Raw genomic sequence first — 25102 nt, 5'->3', positions numbered from 1 at the left:
TCTCCATCTCCTGCAGAGCATTCTAATCTACATTATGTACTTCACATTGAATGGCACACAGTGAATCAGTGCTTTTGTGGGGAAGACAGAGAGGATTAGGATTTCATTTCATTATGATTGCATACAGTGTTTGACTGATACCTAAAAGAGCAGTGAAATGGATTGAAATTGGACAATGGTTGCGGAGATTTAGTTCGACTTAAATTAATAGAAAACAAACAATTTTGTTTCGTACCAAATAAAAGCACATTTGTGTTCTTTCTGCCTTGATCAGCATTGTGCATTTTATGACGCTTCCTAATGCTTTGGCCTGAGTTTAACCTATCGCTCTTTTCCTCTTGTTTTTTCCTTCTCTTCCTCTCAGGATATTAACCAGAAGCTGCAGGAAGACAACCGTGAGCTGCGGGACTTGTGCTGCTTCCTGGACGACGACCGCCAGAAAGGCAAGCGTGTATCCAGGGAGTGGCAGCGCTTGGGACGTTACAGTGCCAGCATCATGCGCAAAGAGGTGACCCTCTACCTCCAGAAACTCAAGGAGCTGGAGCTTCGACAGGAGGAGGTAATCCGGGAGAACCTGGAGCTGAAGGAGCTCTGCCTGCTGCTGGACGAGGAGAAGGGGGTGGTAGGCGGAGGAGGTGGCGGCGGAGGAAGTGTAGGGGGAGGGAGTGTAGGGGTGGGAGGGTGCCGCAACTCAATAGACAGCCAGAGTAGTTTGCTGCTGGTGCCTGGGCAGGGGCTCCTGATGAGAGACGTGGGGGATGGGAGCAGCACATCCAGCGCAGGGAGCGCTGACAGCTCGGATCACCCTCACCACAAGCAGCTTCACCTGGCTCCAGGGGTGGGTGGGGTTGGAAGTGTTGGGGAAAAAGGGAGCCCTGAGCTTGTGCACAAACCCAGGTGTAGCAGCATCAGTGGAATAGGAGGCGGGAGTGGAGGAGACAGGGAGGTGTCCAGCCCTGAGCACCCTGCTGGGCGCCTCCGGAGTACAAGCCTGGAGTACCCATACACCCTGCCCCAGCTCTGCCGGCCCCGCTGCGGCTCCATATCTGTGCCTGACCACAGTCGAGTTATGAGGGGCCTCAGCCCAGAAAAATACGGTAGGAACGTGGGCCGACGCAGTCCGGAGCAGCACCCCAAGCACCACAGCTCTGATCTCCTCCTGGGCCAGAGGCAGCACTTCCTGGGTCAGGGAGGCAGCGGGGAGCTCTATCAGAGGCACCACAGAAGCAGCATTAGCAGTACAGGCTGCGGGAGCCCCGAGCCCCGGCAGGCACATTTAGGGGCCACTGAGCACCATGAAAAGGGCTGCATGGTCCAGGGGAGCAGCCCCGAAACCCATAGGCACCAATACAGTATGAGCCCTGACCATGTGAAGTTTGGCAGCCCTGTGAGGGATGGGCAGAGGAGGCCGACTGGAGACGAGCTGTCGCCACACCATCGGAGCATCTACAATGGCATGAACGGTAGGTGTGTGTGTGTGTGTGTGTGTGTGTGTGTGTGTGTGTGTGTGTGTGTGTGCATGGTAAGGTTTCTATGTGAGTGCATGTGATGTGATCATTCCGTGTTTTGATTTCCTAATTACTTCTAAAACTTTCTCATGCACGCAACCCCTTAAATGCAGTAAAGGACATTGTGCAACACATTTTACACTAAAAATTTGACATAAACTCAAGCCATATAAACACACACACAAACACACACCGACCCACCCACGGAGCCACCCACCCACCCGCACACACACTCAAAACACAAAAGCTTCTCAAGGTTTTGCTAATTTGTTGTTTTCTCTCTGTACAAAAAGGATATGGCAGGGTAGAGACAGTTTCTTTCTCTGTCAAAACTGTATAAAAAATATCTGCGATTTTAATGCACTTATTTGATTGAGAAAACAGAGCTACTTTTCCCTCATTCTGACTGTTGCAAAATTTACAGCATTATTGATTTTTCTGGCGTCTCGAGAGGAATGTGGGTTGGCTCAATGGATGAGAGAGAAAGGAAAGGGTTCAGATTATTTTATTAGTTTACATGTTCTGTATCTTAGTTGGACAGATTCGACTGAAATGAGCTATGCTCAGATATCAGTGTGTGGTGTAGCGTTGCAACACACATGCACCTCTTTAGATGACGAATTACCCCCAAATCTTTGCTGCAATCGTGCCTATCTCAGTGAGATCAGTGAGAGTCGAGGGTGTCAGAGAGAAGCAGGAATATCAAAGTACCAACTTGGCTGCTGTTTAAATACCCCACAGTGGCTGGTAATGATTTCTGGAGTCCGGGAGAAAAAGTGCTGAGTGGCACAGAGCTGGCAGAAGCTAAAGGACAAATTCCTCAAGGTGAAATATCTGCCTGACTTTGCAATACAAGGCTAAAATTACAAGAGAAACAGAAACAGTGTACACAGAGCGGAGTAAATCCAACACTTAGGAAGGATTTCAATTACCTCTCGTGAAGTAATGTCAATGGTTACATGAGATTATGTGCTATTGTTACTGATGAATGGTGAGTCATTTATGCCTATTGATTATTTGGATTGATATGTTGTGTTATAAAATGACAATTACAAAGCAAAGACGCAATTTACTGGTTTCAGATTGTGCTATCTTTGCTAACATTAGCATGACCTTAAAGGAGCACTCCACAGATTTTACACATGAAGATCAGTTTACTAGTTACGGGGACTCAGCCTGTGAAAACAGTTGCATAATGTCATCTGTTACTCTGGAGGAGTTCTGTCAAGTCTGATGCCCTGATGATGTTATTATGATGTCATCAGGGTTATCTCTGCTTGGTTGGTTTAGAGACTGAAAAATGTTGTGGAGTTGTGGAGTTTAAAAAACATGGGTATTTTCCAGACATGGATTGTCTAACAAAAAGACAATATCGAGCTGCACTATGGAGATGTAGTGTTTTTGGGACTTGATCCATACTGGAGACTAAAAGTCCGAAGATCTCAACCTCTGCTGCTTCAATTGGGACCATTCCTTTTGTCTTTTGTGAGTCCCTCCAACTTTATTGAATTAAAACACGATTTTCTGAAGGGCCAAGAATTCACAGCCACTGTAGCCTCAGAAATAACAGTTAGTAACAGTTAGTAGTAACAAACATGCTTACTTGAGCCATTTTGCAATCTCTACAGATTGCCCCGGATTATTGTAAAGACACACACAACTTCGTTTTGGATCATCATTCAGTTTTCTATTTTAGCTCTCTGGGCACTCTGTTCTGTTAGAGATTTCAATCTTGATGTAACCTGAAACCCATATGATGTCTGCAAAAGGCCACAGCACATTAATGCCTCGCAAATCCTTAATTGGAAAATGTTGTGAGTGCGCAGGGCACTCACTGGCCCTCGAGTCTGGTGGTTTGCCAATTGTGGCATAACAGTTGTGAACTTAGCTCAGAGTGAAATGCATGTACCAAATAGCCTTTAACCAGGTTCATAAAGACTTTATTAAGCCTGTGTGTGAGAGAAGTGGGAGTGTGTGCGTGTTGCTATAGAGTCATATTGGGATGTCATGATAGTTGTATGTCAGAATGGCTGGGTATTCTCTGTCACAACACAGTATTTACAGTAAGATAAAGACATGTAATCAACACTTAGCCAGAGGATGAAGATTTTGCTTTTTTTGGTGCAGATACTGATTTAATTGCATATTTTGGTGTGAAAAAATGAGACAAACACTGAAAAAAAGAAAACGTATGAATAGATAGCCTGTTGTCTAGGAGAAGTAAAGAGAGCAGCTTTGTGGCCGTGTGTGTCATCCACTGACCCATCCTTACTGCCATGTCCTTTTTTGGACGAAGAGGGAATTTAATTCCTGTGACTATGTAGTACACTCCACTCGCTTGGATTATCCTCTAAGCCCTTTGCACAGTATTATTTCATTTTTTTTTATGTACTTGTGTGTGTGTTTGTGTGTGTGATTTGGGTGGATGTGCCACGCTGTCCCATCCAGGGTCACTGTTGCAGTGCTTCATTTAGACAAATGAAAGTCTCCTGTTCACGTGTGACTCGACAGCGCTGAAGCTCAGGCCATTTAAATTCCTGACAAAATCCAAAATGAAAGCAAAACATCACTCTGACCTCTGTAGCCTTTTAATGCAAACTGCTTTTGCATCTTTAGGGAAGCTTATCACACATATTCTCTTATGTTTACAGCCGGGAGAAGGGTATGACCCCCCAAAATGACTAGAAACATTCTTAGTTGTGCTTTGTAAAATGACAGAGATGCCCTCTCATCTCAACATACACGATCCAGAAAATAAAGCGGTGTACCCAAAAAGGCATTTTGAGAATTCACCACAAAGTGCATACATAACAGATAAAATAACTGCACTGCAACTGTCACTTTGGAGTTTCAAAAGTTCCTGAATAGCAATAAATATTGTCTTGCTCGTATAAAATGATGGGCTTGTAATGCCTGTTAAGACTGTATGTGATATTGGGCAGTACTAATAAACAATGAAACCTTCAGTTCAGTTGTGACCCAGATCAAATATGTCTGGCATCTTCCCATGTGATAGACTCCCTCTTAGTGAAAGATAATCAGCCATAAACACTGTAGTCTCCTGACCCAGACTGTACGCTAAGCCAGTAGGATCTCTACACTGCAGGGTCTTTTTCAAAAAGAGGGGAGACTTAATCATGTTTTCTGCTTTAGCAATCACAAGTTCTGCTTATTAGCTTAAGCTGCTCAGATGATCGGAAGGAGACAAAAATGTTGTATAGGGAAAAAAAAACAGTGTGTGGGAGAACATCTGCCCTTGTGATGCCAATGAATGCCACACATGCACGCACGCACGCACGCACACACGCACACACACACACACACACACACACACACACACACACTCACACACACACACACACAGGTTTGTGGCACTATCTTTGTGGGGACCAGTCATTGACATAATGCATTCCCTAGCCCCTTACCCTAACCTTAACCATCACAACTAAATGCCTAACCTTAACCCTTACCCTCACCCTAACCATAACCTAATTCTATCCCTCATCCTAAAACCAAGTCTTAACCCTCAAACAGCCCTTTAAACTTGTGGGGTCCAGCATTTTGGCCCCACAAAGCTGTCGGGACCCCACAAGTATACTGGACTTCCAGTTTTTGGACCACACACACACACACACACACACACACACACACACACACACACACACACACACACACACACACACACACACAGAGAAAGAGAGTGTTATGTCTTAGGAGTAAGATTGTGTTTATTTTTGCTTTGACTTTGTTTGCATTTATTTTACAGTTTACAATGATAACAGTAGCTGGCTTAACGCTCAAAATTCTTAGTTATTTTTGACACTATGGGTACAGATGTATAAATAAAAAGCAGGCTCCTCATATTTACTAAGTACGTCATTTACAAGACACTACAAACATAACAAATAAGAGCAATAACATAATGAGAGCGAAATAAGAAATGCATTACACCTTCATGCATTCAAATAAAGTCAAACAATGTCCAAGCAAATATTAACAGAATCCTTAGACATTACAGCTATAAAACATAACGTAGGTAGAGGCTGTGCCTTTAACACATCAAACATAAGGCGCCCTCCCACGCTCATAGGCATTTAACACAAACTGAACTAGGTTTAGTGAACAGCCAACTAAACAAATATATTTATTCAGATTCTGAATCTTTGAAAGAATTGTCTGGTGAACTTTTGCATATCCATGTCTTACTCTACTTGGTGTATTCTGACTAAATAAAAACTGACAAACACTGGCAGCATAATTCACAATTATAGGGCACTGTATGCTATTTTATCTGATCGAATTAGCAAAGATCATCCCACTGTCTCATTCATTCTCCTTCTATTAATCTATAATTGTAGCATCAGCTCAGACTACCCAGCTCCTCTGGCTGTTGTTAAGAAGTGCTGCTGCCTGTCAGTGCAACAGGAAATCATCACTGAAGCTTTGGGCCTAAGATAATGTTCTCCCTCTCCACTGTCACTGCGAAAGCCAGGCTATCTCTCCCTCTCCCCCCTCTTGCTTGTCTTTCTTCCTCCTTCCACCCTAATTGGCTGCCAGTGTGAACAACCAGCTGCCGGACAGAGAGAAAACTCTGATTACAAAGCCCTCCTTCTGGAGGAGGCCGGAGGACGTACTGTTTGCCAGGCTGAGCTGAGGAAAATCAGGTTGAGGAAGTATTTGAGTGGATTACTGGCTGTTTTCTTCCCCTCCTTTTCTGTCTCTTTCTGTCTTCCTCTCTGCAACACATCTTCTCCTCTTCCTCTATCCTCTTCGTCCTCGCTCGTCTGCCAGGGCGATTGATGGAAAGCAAGCATTCCCTTGACAAATTGTGAAGTCTCACAGCCAAAGCGGCATGAAGAAACTCAAATGTTTGTCACAGCTGCTCGGCATGAAAGGATTTAGGGGAGCATTAGGCTGCTGTAATTCAAATGGATTAGTATTATTACCAAATAACCTCATATGTACTGCCTACCATCCCAGCTTTTCCTTTCATTACTAGTTCAACTTACCTAAGTGGCATGATGTTGTGTAGATCGACTTGTTCATACACATAATCCCGTGTTTCTATCGCCAAGCCGCATTTAAAACGTTGCATATTTTTCTGCAAATAAATGTAGTATTGTTAATTTTAGAATTATGTAGGTATTCCCTGCTTGATGTGTTTTATTATTTAAAACACTAAAGGAATGAGAGCAGGTTGAAAGCTCCAGAGTTAGTTTGAGCTGAGGCCATCAGAGATGTTTGTTTCTCAAGGTGGATGTCTTTATCACAACCCCGCAAAGCAGAAATGTTACTTGTAAATGCTATCACGGCATTTGAATTTGTAATCACACCTGAGACCAATTATCCCAAACACCCTTGCCTATAGGCCATCAGTGCAGCCATTAACCAAGGAGTGCATGATTAGGCACTTTGTTTATCTACCTCCGGTGCATATCATTGTCATTTTTAATCAAGCCGCCTTAAGCTTTGTCTCTTGAAAGCTCGCTTCTCCCGGATGGGGCAAGAAGCCATTTATCTCCTCTTTTCCGTGTGATTCTCAAACAAAGCATGCTACTTTTCTGGTGCTTTACCGGTAATTCCAGCCAAATAGTCATGACAACTGTAATGTCAATTTGGAAATGGAGTGTGAAATGTCTACAACAAGAGAACAAACATTATTTTTGGCAAGCTAAATTATAAATTAGGTGGAGGCAAGGAGAATGATTATACACTGCATGTGACATTTGTTTGTATTTAAATGTTACACTGTAACAAATTTGACTGTAAATTCTACAGAGAAATTCGTTACAGTGTAACATTTAAATACCTAGTAAATACCTGGCAAAAAAGTTGCTAATAAAAGTGCTGTTAATTACTGTAGAAAAAAATTACAGTATATTACAGGATAACTTTTACGTGTTTGTGTTATACATAAATTACAGCAATTACTTGTTTACAGAAAAACAACAAGTAATTGTAATCTAGTTTACTTGTATTCTCATTAAATTACAGAAGTTACCTGGCAACTCGAGTTGCCAGTACATAGCTGTTAATACTTCACAATACAATATGTTGTTGTAGAATATGTTTACAGTTAATTTTAGTTTTTTACATTAGCAGCCTTGCAAATTATGCATACTAGGAAATGTTTTGAATGAGACCAAGCTTACTGTTAATCTAAAATGCATCAACATTGCATTAGATTCTCTTCACCTGTTAATTAAAACCAGAGATTTTTCTTAAAAAAAAAAAAAAAAAGGTTTAAACCCCCCCCCCAGATCATTCAATCAGTATTGATGAAAATGTCAAGCAGTTGGCCGTTTTAGGATGCACAACCCCCCACCCCCCCCCAACCAGCAGCTCCATAGCTAAATAGCGGTGTGACTTATGAGGGAGGCTGCTTGTCGTGTTTGAGCGTTGCTCCAGCCCAAACCCCAGAAGGATGTGACAAATGTTCCACAGTAGCCCCAGTCATCCGGTAGACACGCAAACCAAGTGGAATGGAGAGCAGTCTTTGTCCTCTTATGCCGACCCAATGTGGAACGGCCCACTGAGCCAAGAGGAAATTAGCTTGCTAGGCCAGGTAATTAACTGGAAGTAGGAGGGCAGCACTGGGCCTGAGGGAACCTCTGTCAGTCCCAAAATCACCAGCAGTAACCACTTTTAGCTATGTTGCATTTACTTCAGCTGTAGCTGTGTGTCATGCTGAGTGCTGACAGTGAAGGCATCAGGTGGGAGTGAAGGAGGTGAGTGGAGCTGGACAGATGAGTGCATCAGGTACACGCACAGCGTGAGGCTGTATTTTTGGCAGCTTTTAGACGTCTTACTTTGGGACTAGGAAGATCTGATGTTCATGTTTTTTTTTGTCACACTGACTTGCATGAGTGTCAGCTTGTTAAGGAACATTAACAGAATAATAAGAGATATTACTTTGAGTATCTTCAGGTTTACTCACCTTTGTACGACTCAAAGTCTAGTAACTTTTAGTCTAGTAACAGCAGCCACTGTGGCCACAGTGACAATTTTGGGATTATGGTAAAATGCTAAATCATAGTAGCACAGGTCGAGCTGAGTCACAAGTATAATGGATTTAGTGAATGCATGTCTTTCCGTATTGAGTGCAAAAAATGTGTCCTTAATTATAATGTCTTATGCACAAAGAAAATCAGTAACACATCTGTTTAATAAAACTCCTGCACTGTAAATGAGCCAATTTTGAGATGTTTAGGAGATGATTATTCCCCAGCAACAAACACAACAGCAATCAGACCAGCATTTCCACTCTATATCTTCACTTTTCATCCATGCCATGCATAAACATTTACATACAGCATATGAGCAAATATGAATCAAATGGAGCATCCTAACTTAAAATCTTTAAATGATATGCTTTCCAATTGTCTAACATTACAAAATAAGAATTTTAATAAAAGATAAGAACATTTACGAGGGGATTCGCTTTTGGGGAGGCGAGGCATCCCTTGTGGTCATGTGGTCATTAACAAAGGCTTCGACGGCAAAGTACTTTTTAAAATCCCTCACTGATGTAGTTTGGGAGAGAACTGAGGGCACTTTTTCTTCCTTCATATAATAACTGTTTAACTCACCACTGTTCTCCGGCATTGACATCGCTCCCTGTGGCGTACCAGGTGCCAAATACAGCGCAAGCATTGGTTTGTCAAGTCGGAATAAAGCCATTACAAATATTTATGTATGTCTGAATGACAAAAAGCCATTATTATAACAGATCGAAAAATAATAATAATAGTTCATTACATTTATATAGCGCTCTCTACCACCACCAATGTGTAGCACCCACCTGGCTGATGCACGGCAGCCTTATGACACTCACCATACATCAGCTCGGTAGAGAGGGAGTGGAACATGTTATTAGTGGTGGGGGAAACCAGAGTACCCGGAGAAAACCCACGCAGACACAGGGAGAACATGCAAACTCCACACAGAAAGGCCCCGGAAGACCAGGGTTCGAACCCCGTAACTTCTTGCTGTGAAGCCACAGTGCTAACCATTGGGCCACCGTGCTACTACAGTAGCCCAATGGTAAGCAGCAATGTTATGTATTCCATGTCTGAAAAGAAAGTTTAAGTTAGCCAACATAAGCCACCAGAAGCTGCTGGCTATACCACACCAGGCAAGGGGGTATTGGCAAAACCCCTGAGTGCATTTAATTGAACAATGATGCAATCCAACTTTTAATCTGTAAGAGAAAGAATGTGTCATTTCTTCTTTAAAAAGTTACATTGTCTTGCTTTAATGCTCTATGTCTGTGGCACCTGTCTGATCAAGCAGCGGTGATGAGCTGTTTTGCTGCTGCCATCAGTGTGATGGTTTTTACAGCCTCACCATCTGTTAGAACAGGGATAGAAAGTGAGATAACATAATGGGAACATAACATGTCAAACCGCTGCAGCTGACAACATTATTATCTCTCCCTTTCCCAACACCCAGGATGTAGTTATCCATTTCCTGGGGCATAAATCTCCTGTCCATATTGTGCATTATGTGCATTTGATGTAATGTTTTCCTGATGAGAATGACAGCGAGGCATGTGTGCAGCTCCCATTACCGCGGATGGATGGGCTGATCCGACCAACATGAAATGATTGGCACCACTCTCATTATATCTACATCATTATCTCTTACTCGTTCTCTTTCAGAGAGTCTGTGAGATTTCCTCTAGGAGATATTGAAATCACTTTCATTACCCCCCACTGCTCCAGACTGACTGGTTCATTTCCTTTACTGTTACAGCAAAAATGTGCATTTAATTACCTCTTTCATCTGGCTTTGTAAGCTTTAGCTGCAGGTAAAACATGGAATTGAAGGAATTCTTAGGCTTGCTTGAACTTCAGTAGATGGTCATTTTCTCTGCAGGTATGCTACTTTTTTGTAGTAGTTTCTCTAAATGTAGGCTGATGGATTTACAGATTGTTTTTTCCATGAAACTTTGTGTTGACATCCTTTTATATTCTACTTTTAATCATGGGATTGCATTTCTATGTATTTAATGTGAGAAGAGCAGCGTGAAATATGCTTTATTTTAAGAGCAGAGGATGTAAATTCTTGTCCACACCTAGACCTTAATGTCAGCTCATCCTTCAGGCTTTACATGACGAAACTTTCCTTAAATTCTATATTTCATTGCATTGTTCTGAAGTGAACTGCCTCAACATTTTTTTTATCTGATGCAATGCATTGCATTATTTCTATCTTAATACAAAATGCCTTTTAAACAAGACACAACTACAGAAGGATTAGTTGTTTTCATCAGGGAGGGGAGTGCTAGAACAGTCTCAGAGAGTGTAAACAAGTTTCCGCCTCAGGACATGGGTCATCAAGGTCCGAAGGCTTGTGGGAATGGAGAAGACAGAAGCCATTAAATAAAGATCCTTGGCGCTACAGAAAGCAGCAAAGAATTCTGGGATGCTTGAAAACTAACATCATTCAGAGCTGGTGAAATTACCAATACTGCTTCTTATCCTCTCCCATCTGAGCCACACACACGCACACATACACACACACACACACGCACACACACACACACACACACACACACACACACACACACACACACACACACACACACACACACACACACACACTACAATTTTCTACTTTATACCCGGCCTGTTATATTATTAAACAGCACTGAGGAGTGATGGGTGGTGACATGTTAAAATAGGACAACAGCAGTTTATCTTGCAAATGTCTGCTTAAATATTTAATTTACCTTTGAGAGTCATGTCAGAATGCGTACCATACCAATGTGACTGACAACACAGGCCCTTGTAGAACGTGGAGGGATGATGTGGGGGGCTTGAACACGGAGGACAAAAGTAAGAAAAGAATGGATGGATTGACAGCACTTGCTTCTATAAATCTTTCTGATGGTATTCTGTTGTTTTTTTTCCTGCTCTGCTGATCTCTTTTGTTTAGATATGAATTGTACAGCAGTGGTTGATTTCAGAACAAAGATTTTGTACCCAAACAGAACACCAAAATTCCTGGTAATATTCAAAAAGTGACATCTATACTCCATGCATGACTTTGCATGTGGTTGCATGAGTATGCTCTCTCTTTTGATTGTCTGTCCCTGAGATCACAAAGGCAAAATAACCACACGCGCGCACACACACACACACACACACACACACACACACACACACACACACACACACACACACACACACACACACACACACACACACACACACAGTAGCCTTGATCAGCCTACAGGGCTCAGATTATCCAGATCTACTACAGTGAGTTTCGTACTCTCATTGCTCTACAATCTACTTCAGCCCCAAAGTGAGTCAAACAGCAGAAACCACGGCTTCAAGTATTTGCCGTTCATACCTGCTGCCATCACTCCATTACAGTTCTTACACAGTAGTGAGAAGACATTTACCATTAATTATAGCAGCATGACCATTTTCCCTCTCTTATGTCTGTATTGTTATACTTTGCATAGACTAATGTGACAAGAAATGTGAGCTTAAATAAAAAAAATGTTTTTAAAGCAACACTAGGAATGATTTCTGTGGAGATTACCCATTTTACAGCCTAAAATACATTTAAAAAGAATATAAAAGAACAATAAAGATCTTTTTAACCAATAATAAAATTCTGAACAACAAACTGTTCCCCTAAAAGCATTTAGGAGTGATTTAGGAGTTCACTTTTAAGGACACCAAATGAGCAAAAAGACAATTCACCAAGCAAAGCAGACCAAGCGGCAACCTCCTGGCCTGAAGAGTGAATCAAAGTTCCTGGGCATTGGGTAGCTCACCTGATAGAGTGTGCGCCCAATACAGAGGCTTACTCCTTGACGCAGCGGCTGTGGGTTTGGTTCCGACTTGCGGCCCTTTGCCGCATGTCATTCCCCCTCTCTCTCCCGTCATATTTAAAATAAAGGCCTAAAAAACAGTTGTGGAAGTTCCTTAAACCTGCATAATTTCTAATGGCCATCAGGGGGTGACTCTACTGGTTGCAAAAGAAGTCTGATGTCTAGAAGTCTATAAGATGATATATATATATAATGACTCTACTTCTCAGGATTTATTTGAGTTCATGGTCTTAATCGCTAGTTTCAAGTATTTTTCAATACAGCGTGATGTTCATTTTGTAAATGATGGTCCCATTTAGAGAGTAAAATAAATGATAAAGCAGGGTATGCTTTAGGGCGTGGCTACCTTGGGATTAACAAGTGTTCTCGGGTTCTCAGTCAGAGCTACCCAGCTTTAGCCTCTTGTCCAAATATGGTCACTTCTGGTTCCAAAACACCGAGATGGCGATGTCCAAAATGCCCAACTTGAGGTTTCAAAACTGGAAGTCCACAGACCAATGGATGACGTCACGATGGCTACGTCCACTTCCTTTATACAGTCTATGGTAACTACACTAGTCCAGCTGTTTCTTATAAGGAATTGTTCCACATTTTGGGAAAGATATTTATGTTTTTGAGTTAGAGAGCCATTAGCTCAACATACAAACTTGAAACCACAAATTGTCATTTTGACATTTCGGGTTGTGTTCAGATTAAACAAACAACATACAATGTGTTTTTTAGTGAGATTTAGAGGTTCTATTAGGCCGGCTAGCTGTTTCCCTCTGCTTTCATTTTTTATGCTAAGCTAAGTAAATGGCCTTCCAGCTCCAGCTCCATACTTAACACAAGGCAAGAAAGCGAGCAAGTATATATCCCAAAATGTGAAACCATTCCTTACTCCATATTTACCAACTTTAGATATATTGTCCCTTTTAATTATTTAGTGTTCTTTAGTGAACAATGCATAATTCCCTGCCATTTGAAACAACTATGCAACATTGTAACATTTCCTATCATTGCTCAACTGAGAATAGTGTAATGACTTTAAGCATGGCATATTATATTGCATATAAGATCTGGAGAAAATGTCAAAAAATTGACTTCAGAAAGAGATCTTTGGAAGTCCTGAGGCAGCCATTTTGTTGATGAGTTTGAAAATGCCAGCCATAGTAAATTACACCTTGATATTATTATTTCTTTACACAAATGAGTTTACTCTAGTCATTTTTATTGATTTGAATAAGAAAGACAAGCCACCAGGGTCTCTCTAACACTGACTGACAGCTAATGCGTCCACGACTGTCAACCAGCGTAGCCAATCAGCATATCAGTGCTACAGTAGTGCAGCAGAAACAACCAAAGCTCTGAAATTCCCCAGACCTGAAGGTAGTATTGACTTAAAGTCTGGCCTCCCAAGACTGTGGCCTTTCTGTGAGACTGACCAAACACTGACTTGAATGTGTAAGTATCCTGCTTTTTTTTCAACTTGTATGTTGTGTATGTGTTCTGGCCACTCATAATCTCTGTGTTATGCATTCAGAGCTTAGTCTCATGCTCCAGTGTTGCACATATCAGCACTGACTGAAGCCGCCCGAGGGACGTCAAGACAAGTAGCTCTCCTGCCAGGCAGCCTCACTGACTGACTGACTGACTGATTGTCTGACTGATTGCTAGCTAAACAGAAGGTCACTGATCTACCATGCATTTCCACAGGCTTTCCTGCACAGCCAGCCTGAATATTTTATGTGGCAGAATTTTAGGAGATCTGAGGGAATGGCCATGTGAAATTACCTTGCATTGATCTGTTAGCTGAGTGAAGAAGAGGGAGGCGGTGACAGAAAAAAAGAGGATTCATAGTAGATCGGTTGGAAGCTCAGCCGTGAGGAGAGCAGGTTTTTGTGTTTCCCAGTTTGATTCAAACATCAATAACGATAACAACGATTACTGATTTTGAGAAATGACACAGATACACCATTAATTCAGATCTTTTTTCAGAGCTGTTTTGGATTCCAGCCTCCTTTTAAATATTTTTTTCAGACTTATTTCACCCATTTTCATGAAACGAAAGATGATCAGATTAAAAAATAGTTCTTATATGAACTAAGATTATGAGTTATATAGAGTTCATAATTGGTGTCTGGTTGCAGAAGAAAAATCGTTCCCCATCCGGAACAGTGATTTATTCATTGTGGGAGAAGCTTCTCCCCAGCCAATCTCATAAATCTCTTTGTGGGGAAATTTAGAGCCTTTCACTCAAGCTCTGGTGAACAGAGGTGGAATTTAAGGGAGCTTAGACCCCACACTATTCTTGAGTAATCACATTATCTATATACTCTTGCTCTGACCCACACAGTGCCCTCTTCCCTCTACACATTTCTCACATCCCATTAAATCCAATTTTGGGTTTAACGCCCTGCCCATAACTAAATTAACAAACCATCGTCCAAGTGTGCTGTATGTTTTCTCACAGTATAACTCTCTTTGAAGAGGTCACAAGGCAAGTTTCGTTAGACATTGATCAAGTTCACTTTAAATGGATTCTCTTGGATTTTGGCACATGCCTGCTGTGTGTTAACAGGACTGCTCCATCACAAGACAGCAGTTTGTAATCTTGTGACCTGTGCGGTGTGTGTGTGTGTGTGTGTGTGTGTGTGTGTGTGTGTGTGTGTGTGTGTGTGTGTGTGTCTGTCTGCAGACCTTGAGACAGCAAATCCATTTAAGCTAATTGTTCTTGTGCTTGAGCGGGTGAGTCCTAAGACCCAGAACTGACTTAGCTTGGTACGTTGAACAAGTAACTGTATTGTTTCCACCAGCTCTGGCTGTTGCTTTAATTGTATGTTACTTGTTGTCTTTGTACTCTAATTCCTGACTGTACTGTAAGCTAATTGTAGGCATCGTAGGTGTATCTACTGTGAGGTACAGAATGACCAAAAATAATGCAACGGGACAAAAATATCAAGCCCGTTTGAAACTGATCTGGACGTCCCAGACAAGGTAATGAGCTTGAGAACAGAGGGGCGCCAACCTTCATATGGCAGTGTGATGACAAGGCCTCGCAGACATGTGTTTATTATGAAAATTAATCCGGGAAAGCATCTGGAACTAATCACATTATATAGTGGTCCTAATTTTGCACCAATATAACCAACAGAAATTCATGTTTCAGAACTCCAAACAATTCAAAAACACATTCAGAAACTGCTAAGATGTCATTGCTTGTATCGATCTATCAGAGCATGTTCAAACAAAGTCCTTTTTTCAAATGTACAATTTAAATAGAATGGCTACACTTCCTTTAGACTTTCTTTGTTTGTTTCTGTTAGAAGACTCTTGACGGACCACTGCAACCGGCAAAGGTCAGGTGACAGATGGAGACAGCCAACAGCTATTTCTTGAGTAGCCTTGCTAGCATGTCTACTAGTACGGTAAAATAACTCAATGCTAAAAACAACCTATACCTAACCTAAATCTATACAGCAAAAGAAGAAATGCACTAACACCGTATTACATGGTGGTGGCACGTAGGCTAATGTGTTAAAAATGTTGTGGTGGGGCAACCTCTAGCTCACCTGGTAGAGTGTGCACCCCATGTAGGCTTAGTCCTTGGCAGCAGCCAGGGTTTGAGTCTGGCAAATAGTTTTTACACATTATGTGCCACCACCACGTAACACGGTGTTGAGAGGTTGTGTTCATTTGACATATTTCTTTAAGATCAAGTTATGCTGAAATGTGTTAAAATTAATACATATAATACATAGTCAAACCCTCAGTTACTGTGGTCTTTTAGATAATACTGTAGGCTAATAGTAGCCAAGAAAACATATTAGCTGATTGGCTTGCTAGCAGTTGCGTTAGCTAGGCTACCCTGTTGGTCAGGTGACCCTCACGTTGCAGGATGTAACAGCCTGTCGAGAGTCTCCAGTTTGTGTTAGCGTGTTAGATTCTTAGTTATGTGTTAGCTATGGAGGATATGCACACATAGACGCTGTGGCTATGCTGGCAGGCACCTTCTCAAAAATGTAAGTACACGTCTGTGCTACTGTGATACCACATGGAGACCATAAGAACTTTCTTTCTATGCTTACAAGACAACATAAGGAAGTCTTCTCCTTTGCAGTAACATACATCAAGGAAAACTGTTTCCACTGTAAATCTTCTGCTTACTGCAAACGTTGCTCTCTATCACAGTAAATGAAAGTATCAAGCATGTTTGCAAATTAATCTGGATGTTCCAGACAGGCTCTGAGCTCAGAAACAGTGGGGACGTCAACCATGTGTTTGTTATGAACATTTATCTGAAACACATCTGGAACTAATTACATTGCACAGTGGGCATAATATTAATTCTGTATTAATATGACTAGCATAAATTCAGAGCTGATTTGTAAGAATTGTCTCATCATATTTGAATCATTTCAAGCATCAATCCAAAACCACACTCAGAAACTGCTGGGATTTCCTTGCTAGACCACTCTTTGATTGAATCGATCCATCAGAGCATGAAAGTCCTGCTTTTAAATGTGCCAAACAGCTACAGTATCAGCTATACTTCCTTTGTAGGCTACTTTCTGTTTCTCTGTTTGTGTTCGTGTGTGAGGAGGAAGTGAGATGTGATCATGTATTAAGTGCTCTCTAACTGGTCTATGAGCTCTGCTTTAGCCGTGAAATCAATTCCATTCCACACACCCTGACCTCCAAATGAAAATATCCTCCAGCCCACCTCTGCATCCCCCGACTCTTTAAAGTAGTTCATATCTCTTTGTGCCGTCAATTGCCTCATCCCCCTCCCCCCACCAAGCTAAACAGAGTGAGGGAAGGGGCAGGGAACTTTAGTGAAGGTGGCTACTGGTATTTTTCGCAGAACTCGACGGTCACAAGAGCGTTATGAATCTTTAATGAGAGATGTTAGCACACCAAGGAGAGGAAATGTGCTGAAAACATGATTATGGGCTCATGGGGAGGAAACCGCTAGTGAAGAGAGAAAGAGAAGAGAGAGATACAAAGCAGGGAAGCAAGGAGAAAAGAATTGTTTTGAAGGACAAATGAGTTACAGAGGGATACAATTTTGTTTTGTTTTAAAGCTTGGGCCACTTAAGGCAAAGGCATTTTTCCACCGCTTAACCGAACCAAGTTTTGACCAGAAGTGCCTACAGAGCCAGAGTATGAGGGCAAATGGTGTGTGTCCTGTACTTTAATACCGTTTTAGATTAACACCATTTTGTTTGACAACAACATTTTTCTTGGCAAGCAGAAATAAAGCAACACAGGAGGTTTTAGTCAAGGATGTCGAGATAGAGTCAAGAGCCTGCCTTGTGTTTAAGGACAATAATGTTGAGTGCAATAGTGTGATGTCTTAAGGCGCTGACACACAGAGCCGATTATCGGCCGTCGGACAGTCTGGCGAGGTCGGTGACTCGAGTCTGTTCAGTGTGTTCCGTGCCGTCACCCGTCGGCCTTCATTTGGGCCGATCTGACATGTTCAGTCGGAGACAGGGCAGTCGGGACTCACCCGGAAATGGCGAGCGGATGAGCCGCTCAAAATCTGACGAAAATCTTTTAAACGGACCTTTGTCGATCTGAAATGAAGACAGATTCAGCAACTGCACGGCCTATTTCTCGCTTAAAATGTTTTCAGAAACACGTTTTGATGAACTATTTTAATACAATATGAGATCGTATTCTGAACAAGCCGCCATGACAGTCTGGCTGTGAATTTCCAGAAAAAAAAGACCCACGTGACGCGTTCGTCCTATCAGCTGCCGGTTTTCATTTTCTGGGAAACAATACAGAGAAGTGCCGTCTGCTGCTATGGAGACGTATTACGTTTCGCGCACGCGCTGAGCGTACGCTTAAGTCGGCGTCGCCTCAGTGTGTTTTGAGGCATTTTTTTGGACCTCGGGGACCCGACTGATCAGTCCGACTGCCTTTTCGGTCGGCCGTCTGGTTGGTGTGTAACCTCTCTTACACTTGTCAGTGTAAGAGGGCACAGCTGAACTTGTAGTGAACAAAGTAATCTATCTCTCCTTAAGCAAAATAAATCCTTGTTTCTATCTCTCACTGTCTGCCCCTTAAGTCTCCAGCTATTGTTCCAAATTATCTTCTAATCTTTAATTTGATACACTTTGAGATTAAGGTCTAGATAAATCAGTCTGCCTGTAGTTGTGTTGTACTGTAGTAGTGCATGTGTGCACATTATGATTCACATTTTGCGCGAAGGTTGTCACCACTCTGCTTGCTGTCACTTGCACCATTGGAGCAGAGATTAAAACAGATGAGGGGGGGATGTGAAAAAAGGTTTTAAATGCTGCGCTATCCAACATCCAAAATGGTGGCCATGGTCCTTTTGAGTGTACTATGTCTTTTAGTGAATTCTAAAAGATTTACCCTACATTGTTTATTTTGAAATGCTTTGAGTTTATAGAAGAAAAAGGAAACCGTTTAATGAGATGTACCATACTGTATAGTATAATAATAATGTGTAATAGTAAGAAATACACTTACTCACTTTCTTGCCAAGAATAAGAATATTGATACCACTCTGTAGATTAAGCATGGAGCTAGAGCCTGGCGGCAATTAGACTAGTGTCAATGTCAACTGGAGAGGATCTTACAATTCACACTTTGTGTCTTTATTAACAAAAATGACACTAAAACATACTCAAAACCAAAATACATAAAAACAATATTAAACCAAGGCAAAATAACAGCAAACAAACTTGCAACCTCACAGCAAGCTGCCACAATTCCTCAAGCCTTCTTCTCCTGAAGCCCTTTTTAACTCAGCCTCCCTTAATTAGAACCTACCACCTGCACAGGTGATTATAGGGTGAGCTATCCTGAGCAAGCAACAGTAACACTTAAGTTTCTCAAAACATCATTACAATTGGATAGAACAGTTACTGCCGACAATACTATTTATACATATATGTGCACCCACTACAATAGGCACCCCAAATATTATAAAAATGTCAGTTACTGCAGAACTATCTTACCTATTGTTCTTCACTTTAGGATTGTCCAGCCCCTCCCTTCAGAAAAGACCTAATGAGGCAAACCTGCATCCACTTTCCCTGATTAAGCTGGTGAGCAGCTGAGCTACCCTCCTATGAACCCATAAAACCTGCTGAACAGGCCTATGTCAAATAATAAAGTAACAAATACACTAAAACAATAACCTACAACATTAAGAATTAAGCAGACACAAACAGTATTAATTTTGGGAGCAGGGCCTAGTGAAAAGGGAGAAAGGCAGCCTTTTCACACCTAGCTTAGCATAAAGACTGAAAGCAAGGGAAAACAGCTAGCCTGGCTCTGTCCAAAGTAAATAAATCTGACAACCGGCACCTATAAAGGTCACTCATTACTGTAACACGTTAAACCTCTTTTGATTAATCTGTTCATCACAAACAAAATTGTAAAAACAGTGATTTGGGGTTTTGTTGGGAATCACAGGCTTTTGCTAATTCTCTCAGTGACTTAGTTAAAACTTCATTAGGGGTTGCTAGGCAAGCTGCACAGAAGTGCTGGGCAAAGGATAAACCATTGTTTGCCAAGAAATAGTTATACCATGTAACTGAACTTTGGAGAGAGCCAGGCTAGCTGTTTCCCCTTGCTTCCGGACTTTTTCTTAACTTAGCTAATCACCTCCTGGCTATACTGTAGCTCCATAGTTAACATGGAGACATGAGAGTGGTATCGATCTTCTCATCTAACTCTGCAAAACAGCAAGCAATTGTATTTTCCAAAATTTCAAAGTATTACTTTATATATGGTTCAGTCAGCTTTTGCATTAGTGATGACTGGGACATGTTAAAAAATAAACCAATTCCCAATTCCGCCTTTTGCATACATTTCTTACACTGGTAGTACTCCATCACCATGCTTTATTAATGATTATGCAAAGACAGACGTCAGCTCCAAATCATTTGATTAACGAGGCGCTCTGCTTTTGTCACAACAACACATTGAAAACTCATCTCTTCCTTTGTCTTTCTTTCTTTCTCTTTGTCACAGCCTTGATATCAGCCGGCTGCTGCACCAACAACTGTAGAAATGTCAAGCTATGGGACAGGTAAGAACCCCTCTCCACCTTGTTTCTTTTTCATTAACCTCTTTTGCGTTAATAAGAGTCTTTGACAGAAGAAGAACAGCCAATGAAGGTCATTGTGTGCTCTTTTCACGAGGGCCCATAATCCTGTAATTAGCTGTCATTATTCTATTTTACCATACAGAGTGCTTTCTTTATTTGGAGTCTCTAAACCTATTTACATTTACCAGTTGGGTTTGAGGGTATTTGTGTTGGGACTGTATCAAAAAATGTAATATTTTCACTCTGTTCTCTTGCTAATCATTAGGTGATCAACACAATATCTGATTCATGTTTTGTTGTGAACCTATTGCATTGCGGGGTCAGTCCTTGAGGTAGCCCAGCGTCCTGGCTCCAGATGAGTAATGTGTTTGCATGCTTGGTCGGGCCCAGGTGTAATCACAGTGGGTTTACAGTGGGCCTACCGAGTTAGAGGTGACCCTATCCTGTCCTGTGTGCCATCCTACATCTTCACTCAGGCCCCAGTGGGAGGGCGAGATGGCTGTATTAATATTTAATGACTGCAAGACAAGACATACCTCCCCCTAGAGGATAGTCACGTCCCACCATAGCCATAACATGCACACATACAAACACGCGTCATTCAAACACACATTCTTATGCTTGTTCTTCCATATATGGTGACCTTTTTCTACCTGTGGATGAAGGCGTCTTCCTCTTTTTCTTTCACATCAGTCTTTTCACCTCATTTCTGTGCCTGTGCTTTTCCAGCCCACTCTCACTTACCTCAGACAAAAATATCAATGACTCAGGTGAGGAACAGAAGAAAGTGTACTTCATGTCAGTAGATGATTTGCGAGCTCAGAGAAAAACAACAAGGATATGCGCTAACAATGAAGTCAGGTCCCATGGCCGTCCCTGTGCTCTCTGCTGTGGTGGAGACAGACGCAGGCGGGAACAAAAGGATCTGTCACTGATAAGCAACACAAAAGGCTGCAGTGATGAACATCTTACTTCCTAAACTCTCTGTCTCTTTTATTTGCTTCCACAGGATTTCTGCATCTATCTATCTATCTATCTATCTATCTATCTATCTATCTATCTGTCTATCTGTCTGTCTGTCTGTCTGTATGTCTGTCTGTCTGTCTGTCTGACTGACTGTCTATCTATCTATCTATCTAGCATTTATTAATGGTTAATAAATCATTTGCTAATGCCTTATAGTTCACGAACAAGCCAAGAGCATCTTTTGTAAAAGACCCTATGGCTCATGGACCCTATGACCAAAATCCATTTTATTGTTTCCAACTTATTAACACTTACATTTTGCAGACTTGATGGATTATTGTAAGAATTGAATACCGCCTTCAAGGTTAAATCCAGTATTCGTGTTGGTATGAGAGGCAGGTGACCTGTACTTATCTGACATTTGAAATTTTGACATGTGTACATGTGTAAATAATAAAATTAATGATGGTTGAATTCCATTTAGCTGCTTCAGTTTCAGAGTCCTGGTATTGTGCACACTGCCTCACTGCCATGGCTTACTGGGACACTTGAACAGAACATAGACATCATTTATTATTAGTAACACCTGTGCTTTTCCTACTATAACAAATCAAAATCCCTGCTGTGAAAAAGGGAATGTTTGTATTGCTATCTGTTGAGTATTACAGTAATCACCATGGAATTGAGTAATGCTTTCTGAGTAATGCAGAATTTTAGTGGTGCCTTACTTTGCAAGCAGCAAAATGCATACAAGAATAGTGTTCATGAATGCCTGATATTGTCCCACAGAAGCTGGACTTCCTTTTAAAGGGGTGACAGAATGCAAAACCGATTTTACCTTGTCATAGTTGAATAACGACAGTTTGGAGGGTAAATAGGACATACATAGAAGCTCAAAATCCCATTGATACCCCTATCCTCTGCAAATCTCACATTTTGAAACTGCCGCTGAAAACGGGCGAATCTCAACAAAAGCTAGATGATGACGTCATGATCTCAACTCAGTCTTTGTCACGCCCCAACATTTGCATAGGCTACACCACTGACCTGAGGTCAGCTTAGTCTTCTGAATCTAGCTAGGTCATGCAGATCTCCAGAGGTCCGCTATTTAATTACTAAATTCACTTCTGAGACTTTTTTATGCTAGAAATCAACTATGTAGAGGTCAAATATGGGCTGTTTTACGAAAATTGATGGCTAATTGCAAATTTTGTCCGACTGTGTCGCAGTTCATCAGGAGCTCAGCAGGCTACGTGACAGCGGCCGGTGCTGCCTTGCTGCCCGGCGTGTCCTACTTCATAGACTCGCTGTGAGCTAGCTGGATCTCCGTCACGAAGGGAAGCCCGCGGCGCTCCATACCCGCGCAAAGTCACCGGTTACTGGGTTACTGGACTACAAAATGCCGAGGCCCTGATGGAGCTCCAGGGCTTGCAGCTAGCCACGATATTTACCCATAGGATTGAAGGGACAGTAGCAGCTAACGAAACCCCTAATGTTCACAAAAATGCATTAAATTGAAATCGGACACCATTGTTAGCTTTATAAGACCTTGGAGTAGATGTTATATAAGTGGTGTGACGGAATTCAAACTGTAAATATATGTTTATTATGCCGAAAGTGAAGCTAACTAGCTGTGATCTGTATAGGATTGAAGGGACAGTAGTAGCTAATGAAATCCCTAATGTTCACAAAAATGCATTAAATTGAAATCAGACACCATTGTTAGCTTTATAAGACCTTGGGGTAGATGTTATATAAGTGCCGTGACAAAATTCAAACTGTAAATATACGTTTATTATGCCGAAAGTGAAGCTAACTAGCTGCTACCTGTACACATAGGATTGAAGGGACAGTAGCAGCTAACGAAATCCCTAATGTTCACAAAAATGCATTAAATTGAAATCGGACACCATTGTTAGCTTAAAAAGACCTTGGGGTACATGTTATATAAGTGGTGTGATGAAATTCAAACTGTAAATATAGCTACTCTAGTTATGCCGGCAGCTGGCAGCCAGCCAGCTCCATGGAGCTCCGCGGAGCCCCGAGCCCGAGAAACGGTGACTTTCACTGGGTATGGTGGTTCAGGTTGCCGCTTTCTCGTCAGACTGTGTGGAGCTCTTAGCTAAAGTCCGACACGTCTTACCAAATTTGCAATTAGTCATCAATTTTCGTAAAACGGCCCATATTTGAGCTTTATATAGTTGATTTCTCGCTTAAAAAAGTCTCAGAAGTGAATTTAATAACGAAATAGCCCGACAAACAATGTATAACTTTGCAGTGTCTGAAATATGAGACCTGCTGTCTCGTCTCCAATTTGTTTCTATGGGGTTCGCTCAAACCAATCAGCGCGCAGCTCATCTAAATATTCATGAGCATACCATATTTGGAAGAAAAGTTCTTGTTCCAAATAGAGCCATATTCACAGGGTAGTTAAGGGCCTAATAAAATAGCATTTGGGCAATTTTCAGCCCAACCAATGTTACATACCCTATTAGGAGACCTTAAGGAACAGTGTAAAATACCCTATATAATCATTCTATCACCCCTTTAAAATACTATCAGTAATGCCCCACAAAGGTTATACTGTAATAAATAAGCTCTCTTGTTCTTCTATTCCTGTACAGCTTTGATGCCTCGTCTTGACCCCAACTTAACCAGCTAGTCTCCTCAAATGGAGGGGGGGGATGGCAGTGGTACAACCCTCTTGCGTCTCTGGGCTTGATAGATACAAGGGCCCCTCGACGCCGTCCTACACGACTCTGGATGGTCTGTCGTGTTGTGTCAACAGCCTGCCTCCATGTTTTTATTTCGACTTATCGAGAGTTTGAGAGAAGAGGGGGCAGGGAGTTTTGGGTGGAATGCTATTAGTACGGTTGGTAAAACTCACGAAGACTGCCAGAGCTAAATGGATTAGAGTGGATATCTCTCCCTTCCAACTGTGTCACGGCCACCTCTCGGAGAGCACTCAAAGAATGGGAGGGGCGCTGGGGATCGGTGAGAGAAGATGTACAGGAATCTGCACTGTTTCTGCCGCTACCCTCTGTTTACAAATGTACATCATTGGTGGAGAAGCACATACATTGAACTTCTTTCTGAACCTTTATTTTCCAGCACTTTTCCCTCTTTCTCCTATTTCCCTCCCTGTTTTCCCACCCTTTCCCCTCTCTCCTTCATCTTCAGATATCCATCATCTCCAAAGTGTGTAACGAGACTGGTGTAATCTACGTTCTGTCTCTCAGTCTCCAAATCCAGCTAATTACATGAATGCCATCGTCTTCAACGTTACATTTCAACAGAATTTAAAAACAAAACAAAAAGCATATTTGTCAAAGATGTACTAGCAAAGACAAAAAAAAAAAACAACCTCTTCCTGTGTCTTAAACCAAGATGGTCATCATTACTAGCTGCTGACAGATGTTCTAGTTCTATAAGATGCAATGTTCAGGTGTTATTTTTCTTTTTTTGTATTATCTTCTTTGCTCCCTTAAAGCGCCTATATCAAAGCTGGGGAGAAGATTATATGTTTCTCCATGTTGTTTTTTTACAAGGAAGTAAAGTCCAAGTAAAAGTAGATTATTGGATTAGTTTTCTATATATCTATATATATAAATATAATATGATTATTATTTTTGACTTACTGGTATTAGAACTATTATATGAAGATGCACATGATATATATCAAATAATAAACAGACTTCTTTATGTAAA

At 41.6% G+C, this 25102-nt stretch overlaps 1 protein-coding gene and 1 long non-coding RNA gene across 2 annotated transcripts in view; one reads left to right on the top strand and one right to left on the bottom strand.

Moving 5' to 3' along the window:
- The window catches only part of LOC116042683, a 20904-nt gene extending 15109 nt beyond the window's left edge, over positions 1–5795 (bottom strand). Inside the window, exons 1-2 of the long non-coding RNA XR_004103293.2 lie at positions 5785–5795; positions 2956–2963 (exon numbers count right to left, since the gene is read on the bottom strand). This is a non-coding gene — a long non-coding RNA (uncharacterized LOC116042683). The remainder of the gene's footprint in view (positions 1–2955; positions 2964–5784) is intronic.
- Positions 1–25102, top strand: part of ccdc85al (coiled-coil domain containing 85A, like) — a 26836-nt gene extending 1734 nt beyond the window's left edge. Inside the window, exons 2-4 of the mRNA XM_031288983.2 lie at positions 365–1463; positions 20353–20410; positions 24019–25102. Of these exons, the coding sequence (XP_031144843.1) occupies positions 365–1463; positions 20353–20410; positions 24019–24037 (1176 nt within the window). The 3' untranslated portion in view covers positions 24038–25102. The remainder of the gene's footprint in view (positions 1–364; positions 1464–20352; positions 20411–24018) is intronic.

Source organism: Sander lucioperca, chromosome 4 (assembly GCF_008315115.2).
Source record: "Sander lucioperca isolate FBNREF2018 chromosome 4, SLUC_FBN_1.2, whole genome shotgun sequence".
Taxonomy (NCBI): Eukaryota; Metazoa; Chordata; class Actinopteri; order Perciformes; family Percidae; genus Sander; species Sander lucioperca.
The sequence above is the reverse complement of the archived record's forward strand: the minus strand, read 5'-3'. Positions and strand labels throughout refer to the sequence as shown.